The sequence below is a fragment of the Tigriopus californicus genome, chromosome 12 (genome assembly GCF_007210705.1).
Source record: "Tigriopus californicus strain San Diego chromosome 12, Tcal_SD_v2.1, whole genome shotgun sequence".
Taxonomy (NCBI): domain Eukaryota; kingdom Metazoa; phylum Arthropoda; class Copepoda; order Harpacticoida; family Harpacticidae; genus Tigriopus; species Tigriopus californicus.
Window position 1 is genome coordinate 5,236,758 of NC_081451.1, and position 10,762 is coordinate 5,247,519.

General features: G+C 39.8%; 1 protein-coding gene across 6 annotated transcripts in view; it reads left to right on the forward strand.

Annotated features, from left to right (window-relative positions):
- The first annotated feature begins 3,185 nt into the window (after positions 1 to 3,185).
- LOC131891751 (uncharacterized) overlaps positions 3,186 to 10,762 on the forward strand; it is a 16,538-nt gene continuing 8,961 nt past the window's right edge. The window contains exons 1-3 of one of the 6 annotated variants that reach the window (XM_059241397.1): positions 3,186 to 3,573; positions 3,715 to 3,933; positions 10,534 to 10,682. In XM_059241397.1, coding sequence (XP_059097380.1) covers positions 3,802 to 3,933; positions 10,534 to 10,682 — 281 coding nt within the window. In that variant the 5' untranslated portion in view covers positions 3,186 to 3,573; positions 3,715 to 3,801. Of the gene's footprint in view, positions 3,934 to 9,583; positions 10,437 to 10,533; positions 10,683 to 10,762 lie in introns of those variants that run through there. The other 5 variants (XM_059241396.1, XM_059241392.1, XM_059241394.1 and 2 more) reach the window with 5 other exon arrangements.

Here is a 10,762-nt window from a genome sequence, read left to right on the forward strand (position 1 = left end):
CCTCCGTCTCTCGCCACCTTGTTCCATGGGACAGAAAACACGAGAAATCCCCCTGGGACCCAACTGATAAGAGTGAGGGGAACTAACAGCCCCTTTTCTCGCTCTCTTCTCGTCTTGCTGGTGTGCAAGTGCCAAACTCATCCACAAGCACAAAAGCCATGAAGTCCAACCGACAGAGATTAGTCTCGACTATATCACAGACGCTTTACTGACTCACAGATTGCCTTTATCACGTCAGATCGCTGAATCAGTAAGTGGAACCACATTCCTCTTTGTGAGGATGGCTCAGTTGCTTGGATTTTCTAGGGACTATTATACAAAGTATGAGTATATACGATAATAAGTAAATAAACTTTATTGCGACTCTTGGTCATGTCAGATTGTAAAATATATAAAACTGTATGTATAAATATCATAAACAAAAATCGATTGATAAAAGAATAAAATGGTCAAGACTGATAAAATAGTTGACTAGAGTGTGATATCACAGTGAGTTTGACTAGAATTATATAAATAAATAATTTGAAATAATAAATGAATAAAAATGTCAGTTCCCTTGGTGATTGTGGCAATCATTGGGCTTAAAATTGAAAAAAATCGATAGTTGATCTCGTCTTCATTCTCTGACCCGTTTGCAAAACAAACAATGTCATATACCTGTCACTAGCTTTGCTTGGAACATGGAATTTCCCGATCTAGCCGCGTCCCAAATCGGTGGAATAAGCTTTCCACAGACAGCACACTAATGCTCCCTTTAACCACCGATAGTTTTCAAAAGAGGGCCATTCTCTCACTGTGGAAGGTATTCTCGATCCTTTCGAATCAGGAATGTGAGCTCAAATCAAAGGCCAAGAAGGCCATTTTCCACAGTGTGGTTGTCCCCGCCCTGGTCATGAGCCTGGCCGAGATTTGACCATGAAAAACGGTGTTCTAAATGAATTGGACACCGTGGATAAAAACAACTCGAACATAATTTATCTCAGTCTTTGGCCATTTATTTTATATTTCGTCGTGGAAAAAAAACCGTGGCCTTCGGGATTTTTTCGCTTCTTCACCAAGGGATTAATTGGAACAGGACATATTGCCTAATTGCACCTCTCCATTCTCCATAGAGGGAGTCACTTGGCACCTGCCCACTTTTTCGCAAATGAACTCTGTTAACATGAAAGGGAATGAACCGATTGAACGGCGGAGATCCTAACAAGTGTGGAACACGTATGAAAGGTGAAAATTGGAACAAGGGTAACTCTCCTAGTTCGTGTACAGTACATACATTAAATCGTCACTTAGAGACGCTCTGAATGTAGGGCATAATCAAAAGCCAAGGTCTTTTTTATGAGATCTGTAGAAGAACATCACGATCAGGAAGGTGGATGGAAAATGAATTGAGGCTTCAAAGGTGTGATAATTCAGTTTTGAAGTACATATGTGCCTTTGTTCAGGAAGACCATTTAAAAAAGAAGTTGGACCACGAAAACCCAGAAAGATATTGGAAGTAGGAAAAAAAAGTAACTCATACTTTTGAGGCTGAATGTTTCTTGGTCAAGGGACCAAATCAGAGTTCCAATTCATCTGTCCATAAAGGGAATAGTTCATGTAGCATTGTAATTTCATAAACTGTCACAGTTCTACTCATGAACAAACTTAAAAAATGCTTTTTAGCCGAGATAAGCTCATTTTGGGACTTAATTTCCCTACGAAATTTTCTATTTATTTTACAAAAGACGGTTCGAAACTTTCAAAAAAGTGTTGTGTTTAATATTGTGCTTTGTACCTTGGTTCTTTAGTACCTCTACTGTAGTGAAATGTACCTCAGTGACCTCCCAAAATTTGAACTGACATCATCAGGCAGCTGCTACTACCCATGCCATTGTATAATGGCATGTGTGTAGTTTTACAACCCTGGACTAAAATATGATTGGCACAAGTTTTGTTAAGTTTAGCAATTTTTGGGTACACAAATTGCACTATCAATGTAAGATCTTTGCTCGTTTGGCTTCATCTACTGGTGGGTTTAAAAAGTTAAATTATTATTCATATTCAATATTTATGTCATGGAAAAAGACATTGGAAGTACTTTTCACCTTCCGATTGTGAAAAATTGGCCGTTTTTTTGTCACGGATCTGTGCTTCTACAATTGTTGAAAGATTGCTCAAATGGCAAGACTTCCAAAAAAAAATTTTTTGCTACAAGATCAGAACAGCTTTGAGAACAACAGCATTTTTAAAAGCTGCCCAAAACAATACACACGCCAAAATATTGCATCTCAAAAGATGAATAAATTTCACAACATGGTCCGTATTGATTTTGAAAAAAAATTGAAAAATGCCTAGAAGTACGTGTATGATACAGTTTTTCACTAACCTCCAAAGCGACAACAATGTTGGATTTTCTTAACCATTAAAAGAGAAAAGTTACACTGTCACTTAGCACCTACTAATAAGAATCATTTCACAATTGCATTTTCACTGTTGTCAAGAACAAATTTGATCATTAAACGTGATATTGAAGTTTGATAAAACTCTTTTGGTGAGTGAAATATAATCCAGATTGTAGGAAATTTCTATTGCAAAAAGTGACATATTCGAAATTTAGACTTGGAAAATGTATGGATAATTCTAAATCTTGAATAAGTATTATGTATTAACCTTTAAGTTTCTTAAAAAAATTTTTTTGATAATCATGAAAGAAAGTTTTTATTTGATTGAAAAAGCAAATAATGCTTCTTGTTAAGAACCCGAAATATAATTAGGTAATTTTCGACCTAATTTAGTCCAGAGCGCAACTTTCAAGTTACAACAACTAAGCATCATAACAACGAGCACACGCAATAATGATTGGGGCTAGATTTGGGACAACTGTTCTATTTAATGTGCTTTAATTGATCTAATGTATCAATAGATAAAGCTACTTTTAAACATGAGATTTTCTACAAAATATATTCTTTATCTTAATACTACATAAAACACGACTAGAAGTCTTAGCATTTAAGCAAACGCTTAATCATAATGTATGTATGATAGCCGTGAACTCTGAAAATGTGTCACTCGGTATCCTGTATTCTCACAGCGTTTATTTACTTCACATGAACTCTCCTGATGTGCATTTCAAACGTATCCATTTCCATCAGTGAGTGTCCTAATGACATATGTGTTCCCTGTTCCAACCCGGATCACATTGCCTCACTGTTCCACGTCTGTTTCTAAGCGGCTCTCCAATCAGTGTACGGTACATTACGGCAGTAGGCGTAAATGGCTCCGTTTCCCCCAAGCCTTTTAAAAATTTCCGCTCCATCCAGTCATGTGAAGTCGATTATTATGAATCGCACCTCTGTTTGAGTGCCTTTGAGTGCCCAAGAGAGAAAGTCAAGCAACTGCAACACTGACATTCCCATCCGCAAATGTGATCCGCCCCGCGATATAAAAAAAGAGCAACGTGTTCATCCACCCGGATTGACATTTCCACATTGGGGATTCTCGGACGTCTTTTGAAGTTTCAGATACTTCATCCCCTCTGATCTCGAAGGGGGCCACGCATTCAATGGCAAGTGTACCTTCACATCCTACGTGGGTGTAAGTAGAGGGAGAGAGTCTTTCCCAACTTGGCAATCAGCCTCGTCAGGCCTGAGAGCCGCCAAATCTGAGCTCAGGCCAAAGGTGCTGAGATTCCGACAAACACACACACCCACCCACACGCACTGACTCATGTTGCAGGAAACAACAGCGGTTCAGAGTAAAACTAATTTGCGGGTGTGATCTTGTTTCTGCCATGGTTGGTGTGGTTGGTGGTCGCCGGTGAACATGTCCAGCTTTGGAAGACGTCCAAGTGTGTTTCTGGTGGAAATCGACCGGGATGGCCTCAACGCTCCGTGGGGATTTCGCTTGAAAGGAGGGATCGATGTTGAAGGCGGAACGCCTCTGGAAGTGATCAAGGTAAGATGGTGCCAAGTTTGACAATGACATTGATAGGGTTGACTAGGTTCCGAGAGTTTCGATCATTCATGCATTGTTTTGCTGCGGAAAAAAAGAAGTTTCAAGCCACGAAACCTAGTAAGACACGAGAATGGCCTTGAGTTTCAAATCCAATCCAGCAGTTCCAATCTTGGATGAGCTTTTTCCGAGAGCCTGGATAGGTCTTTTGTTGTCCTTTAGGACTCGAATGGTTTTTTATGCTTCTATTGAAAAGCAGACTCCGTTGGAGAGCCGACGGCTTTTATTTGAGCTCGGAATCGTTCATCTTGTTAAAGGCTGCACATTTCTTGACATTGATATGGAGTTGTTTTGAACTAGGTCTTACTTACAAGCGGTTACTTTCCAAGTTGAGTACTTTGAAAGAAGCTTTACTGCCTAATCCTTCAGTACCGCCTAATCGAAGGCTTTAAAGTTGCTCCCTGATCTCAAAAGTTAAGCACCATGCAAAAAAATGGGGACATGTAATGTATTGATCCAAAGGTGACGAAGACCTTGTCCATCCACACTCTTCTTGCTCTTCTTGGGATGCAATGAAATGTTGCTACCGAAAAATTGACTTTATGCCAAACCGATTTGCATTTTCGTGTGAATAGTGTCCGAATAGTTAAATAGAGCAGACAAGGAAAGCATTTTGAGCTTTGATTATCGTAATCATATCAGTTTATTGAAGAAAAGAGATACGCAACCAGTAAAAGTCGTCAATCATCGATGCAAATCGAACCTTTTTCTTCTTCTTTCATAATTCACGAAAGCGTTCATGTCGTTTCACGTTGTTTTCCTTTCTTTCTGTAATTGCACTTCCAAATAGCAAATAGTCAAATCTTATAATGTAGTGAACGGTACTAAAAATGCAACGGCAGTTTGATTAATGGATAAAGGTGATTAATTATTGTTCATAAATTTGGCGAGCACTTGCTCTAGTTTCTCGATTATTTACCTGATATTCTTTTAGAGTTTAGAATCTTTTGTTTTTTGGAAAGAGCGTTCGTTAATAAGGTAAATAAATTCAATAAGTGCGTCAATGTTTGGAGAACTTTTTCCCCAACAATAAGGTTTGCTTGTCCTTTACATCGAGTATACTTAATGCTGTAACGTATTTAGGATAAGAATCCTGATGCATTGGAAAATGAATTCCAATGCCAATGTTTGTAAGCATGATAACTCGATTTCCTAAATTGATGAAATCAAGTAAAAAAAGCAGATTTATCTTCTAAAACACATTCCACCTTTGTTGTTTATTTCAATTAAAAACGTCAATTTCTGCATAATTTTCAGGCATTTTTGATAAAAAAAAGAACAATCTCATTGAAAATTTATGGAGCCCGCTTGGGTGCTTTAAAACAAACAAAACTCATTTTTAGCAGATTTCCTTACCGCTACTGGGAATGTATTCCACGGCAGTTCAAGATGATTTAACTCTTTTAGCAATGATTTATTATTTAAAAAGACAAAAAGCACCAGTTGATTGCAGAAAAGGTTTTCGCCTGTCGTACGTAAAATTCTTTAATGCCCCTTTTTGGCAACATTCGCTGAGCCGAAAATGTCTGGAATGCTTTCACACTTTCTTAATATGCCCAAAATACTTAATTGGAAGCAATGTGCGGCTATGTGGACACAATGCAATTTGTTTACACTCTTTAAAATAGTTAAGTCTCCTTTGAATTCAGCCCAGCAACCAAACATCCGTCTTCCTGGGATATGTATGCCCATAAAAATTGTCGATCTCAATGGAACACTTGATCAAGATTGTATGAATCGGATCGACAGGCGTCTTTTTTCCACGGTGCGTGTATTCCGTAACTCGGGAAAAAACCCAGATTCTTGGCTGATTGCCCATCCAAGGATTGAAAACAAGGCAAAACACCTCCTCCCTTGAAGCATGTCATGTACGAACTACTGTATGTAGGCTCTATGGATGACTAAAGAGAGCTCAAAAATGCTTGACAAGCTTCACTTGTTCTCTCCATCTAAATGGGCGCTCCTTGACCAGAAACAAGTACGGTCCTTTGGAAAAAAATGAGTTCCAACCTCCCACGATCTTTCGGCATGTACTACATCAAGGATAGAGGGCACCACTTACCAAGTATAGTTTCAGATCTGAGGTGGAATTGATTAAAGGAAAATCAAATTCATAGCTGGGTCAGGGAAGGAACTAAGAGGAACAAGTTTGCTGCGGGTGATATAATTAGGATGGGTAATAACAGTGTATTTAGTAGGTTTTGCAACATTCATTTTAGTATTCCGGTCGTCGTTTTCTTTCCTATTATAGTAGTGGTCATATGTTGTCATAAAATCTAAATCAGATTGGTCCATAATTTCTTAGCTGGAGTGGTTCAAAGCCGGTTCAAAGTTTCCTCAATAAGTTAAAGTTTTCGACCTCTTCAAATCAATGTACACAAAAGTAATCAAGCAGATTTCGCTTTGGAATTAACAAGACTTGTGTCTCAGAACCCTCATTAAAAGACTGAAGTTAGTTCTTAAACATACTCTCATGAGTTAACCTAAGTAATTGTTCTTTCAATGACAAACTTGTTCCTCTTGGTTCCGTGCATTCTAATGGAGACGTTTAGGCAAGCTCTGGCAGGTTCTTGTTTGCTGGCACCAGTGCCAGTGATGCAAATTTGGGTCTTCAAACACGTTTTTAAGAGGCTGACCCTTCTTTCACATTGTTATATGAGGAAAGGTCAGGATCGTTAAAGCTAGTTTGAAGTAGCAAATTCGCATCGCTGGCAGTGGCAGGTAAGTTTGTTTGCTGGTACCGGGAGCTTGCATCAATGTCCGAATAGTGCCACATATATACGATTGAAAATCTGTTTGGGATGTATCAAAGTAGTATTGTGAACGATTGTTAAGATTTTTGAGGAATTTCCCTTGACGACCATTTCTTAATTTTCGTAATTTGAAATAGCATGATATCAAGAACTAAAGTGTTCGAACGATCCTAGACGTAGAGAAACCAAGGTAAGGGCGCTTTACACTACGATGGAAAACCAGGACAGAATCCGGTTTTTCTTTATATCTTGGTTTGGGTTTTCACGGGCTTTTCTAACCGCTACAAGGAATGTAATCCCCAGTACTACAGTACTATTAAAATGAAAGGTTATAATTCGTCTATTTATTACCTTTCAATCTTTATATGATATTTGGTCTACCAACGAATTTGAGTTGGCAGACCGAGTTAGTCCTTGAATGTAGGGTTGATCTGGAATGCTATCTAAAAATTGGTCCAAGTCTGACTTGAAAGATGCAACTGGATCAACAAGGCCTACGTATTCCCTACGAATATTGGAGGGAAGCAAATGAAACAACTCGACTCCTTTCTAAACGACTTCAATCCGGATTTGTGAAAAAAAAAAACTCATACTTTGGCTTGACCTGCCCAATATGAGTCTTTTTGGACTCGCCCCAGCACTAGACCCACTTCCATCCTCAAACCGGATTCAATCCTGGTTTTCCATCGTAGTGTAAAGCCGCCCTAAGTCTCCTCTTTAAAAATAGCGTGGGGAAGTGTGTTCACTGAAGAGTACATCGCCATGTATTTTAGGATGAATACAATGTAATTGCTCAGAATGCAATTCATCCTCAATGCACTTTTGACGAACTTGATTTGATGCCCTTTTTAATTGGGTCATTGCTAACTTGGAACTCATCATAGGCCCAAGGCAAGACTTTCATTAGTGGTTTACCTATTTTAGCATTGAAACAGGCAAACACAAGCTGAATTTGAATATCTTAACAGAGTTCTACATGAATATATTGCAAGGGTGATGTCTAATGAGTTCACAACATCTTACATTGGAGGGAAAGGGAAAATCAAAATATCGACGAAAAAAGCCCCCAGAAGTTTACAAACGACATTCTGCTTCATTTATGCCAAACACTTTTTTTTTAATAATAGTAAACCTTATGATTCAGATTGAACCTTACGTAGATATATGGCTAAGTCTATTGCTGGTCACAAGACATTTTGAGAAAGTAAAACGCACTATGTTAACACAGGCACTCATAATTCATGAACTTCTAGAAATATGAACTGCGAACAAGCTTCCCGCCAAATCCGCCTGCTCTTGGTCATAGCAAATCTGAGCCACTTTTCGAATTAGAGTCATAGAATAAGAAAATAAGATCTTGTAAATTAGAGGCAGGTCATTTTTATACCATTTACTTGTTAAGTGATTCATTTCAAAGTTATGTTGTCAAAAGCTTATGTAGCTGAACAAGAGCAGGCCAAAAATTCGAATTTTATGTCGTGTTTACCACATAACTTTGATCATATCTCCTAAGCTATCTAAACATGGTAATGGGCTCAAATTTGGCCAAGTTAATCTTTTAAACGACATTTTGTGACCGTATGAAGTAATTATTTGGAATAAAGTAAAAGGAGATCAGAAATCTTTGCTTCCGTTTGCAGTCCACATTTCTAGAAGTCCGTGCATAATCATAGATATTTTGTAACAAAACAAGAACGCGAAAATATCGATCCAATCTATTTTCCACCAGGTTAGTCTACATAAGGGAATAAAATTCATTTTAACGGGCAAAATATAAAGTTTAAAGCAGGAGTACATGCAAACATTGTGTATTCAATGGTTCACCCAATCCGCCCACTCTACATAAATGGTTCGAGTATCAGATGATATAATATGTCAACGAAAATCTCACTTTATCCCATCTGGAATTATATTCTTCTTGACGCTCCTCTGTTTCTGTCGCATAACATTACTATTTCCAAAACCGTTGTTGACCTTTGAAATCGTCAGGGAAGAGAAGGTTGTCAAACAGCCATTGTGTGTACCAACTGATTGATCGGAGTGTTGTGCTTAGATTGTCGAACACGCCCAATTGAGATTCTTTGGCAGAAGGTGTCAGATGACGGCTGACTAGGTATTTTTGTCATTTTGTCTTTGTTGTGACCTCAGGCCTATTTTGGCCTTTGACATCACCTCATCACAATCCTTCATGGGTGAAAGGCCATCAGATTGTGGAACACTCACTCACGAATGGCAACTGTTCGTTGTGGAAATTTGTAAGGGGAGTGTCGTAACCAGACATTCCTGATGTGTTGCAAGGCATTGTTTTCTCAAGAAAAAACTGGCCCAGAAGTACGTACACGTACTACACGTAAAGCCAGGAGTTGGCAAGTAGACAACTCACAAGGGCAAACTTCCGTCATTTCTCGATGATTCTTAACTACCTGCTGAGTTGATCCCATATTTGAGCTGGAAAGCGATCAGAGATGCCCATATCGATATGTTGTCCCAAAAAGTGCTGTGGGACTGGATAGGTGGACATCAAACAAGTTGATTGGCTAGTTCCCGAATGATCTGGCCTGTAGGTTTTCTATGAGAACGGGGTGACTAGAGAGTTGTTCCCATGTACTCATGTATGGAAAGGCCAAGCTAGAGAGAGAGCCTTGAAATGTGAGGAGAAGGCCAAATAGATGCAAGATATGCCTATGAGTAAACAGAAGGTGTTCATTCCAAAGTGAGACAAGCTCTTGTGAGGAGCGAATATCAAAGTTCCTGAACGACCCATTGTCATACACGGACGGCTCAAGGTAAGAATTGGAGCTTATCAGGTTTTTTCTTGTACATCCTGAACAAGATGAGCTGGATCTCAAACGACAAGATTGGGTTTAATGGCCAAAAAACACGCTCTTGGCCCGGTGTTTGTTAGCGCCTTGGTATGTGAAAAACTCGGGGGACAATCAACTTCAAAGTGAATTGCCCTAAAAGAGTTCTTTAGCCGTTGTGGACCCAATTCTCGATCCCATTCATTGGGGAGTAATCTAGGAGATAGGGAGGCGATTTCAGTCCGGGATCATGGAGCTCCAACCTTATTCAACGGATAGGAAGAAGGCCCTGGTAGATGAGATTGCCCAGAGAATCTTTGAACAAATCCGGATCCACGGGGGCCGAGATTTGGACGCCATCGTTCAAGGGATATCCAATTTCCAAATCCCTGAAACAGTCGTTGAACTGAATCAGAGAGCACAAGAACCACCCAAAGTGAGCCATGTCAATGGGCATCAAAATGGTCCGATCAAGTTGGAAGACAAGAGGGAGTGGAATCTCACACCCGGAGCAGCGGTCCCGACGACACCCAAGCCTTTCCGATCCACTGTGGAAAGTGTCCAATTCCAGAGTGAACATCCCCGACGACCTTCTTGGGTGGAAATGGCCAACAAACCTTTGCCGACTCCCAATTTGCAACGGTCAGTGTCGAATGTTCAGATTTCAAGTGGACGGCCTCCAATCGGAGCCTTGACCAATACCTTACCTCGATCAAACGGCGCCCCTAGACGTCCACCTCCTCCTTCGATCCACTCTGCCTTGCCGTCAAACGGATTACGGCGTAGCCAATCCTCCCAGAGATTAACATTGAGGCCGGATGACTTTTGGCTCAAATCCCGGCCATCGAGTAGGTCCACTTCCATGGATAATCTTCACCAATCTGATCACAGGGTATACAGTTGTATTGCATAGTCCCTATTACCGTTACTGATGTCGCCCGAATGTGGTACGCAAACGTATGGTTGATATTTTCTCATTCATGTTGCAGATATCGATAGGAAGTGCCGCAGACGGAATTCTTCACGTCGGAGACAGGATTGTCCAGATTGAGCATCACAACGCAACCAAACTTGCCCATTTTGACGCTCAGAACATTATCAAACACTCCGGCACAAATCTGAAACTGGGCATCTCAAGGTGAGAACACACTGAGGAAAGTTGGCCTTTAAGTCAAGTTTTTCACTTCTAGGCACACAGAGTAGGACACGTTTTCGATC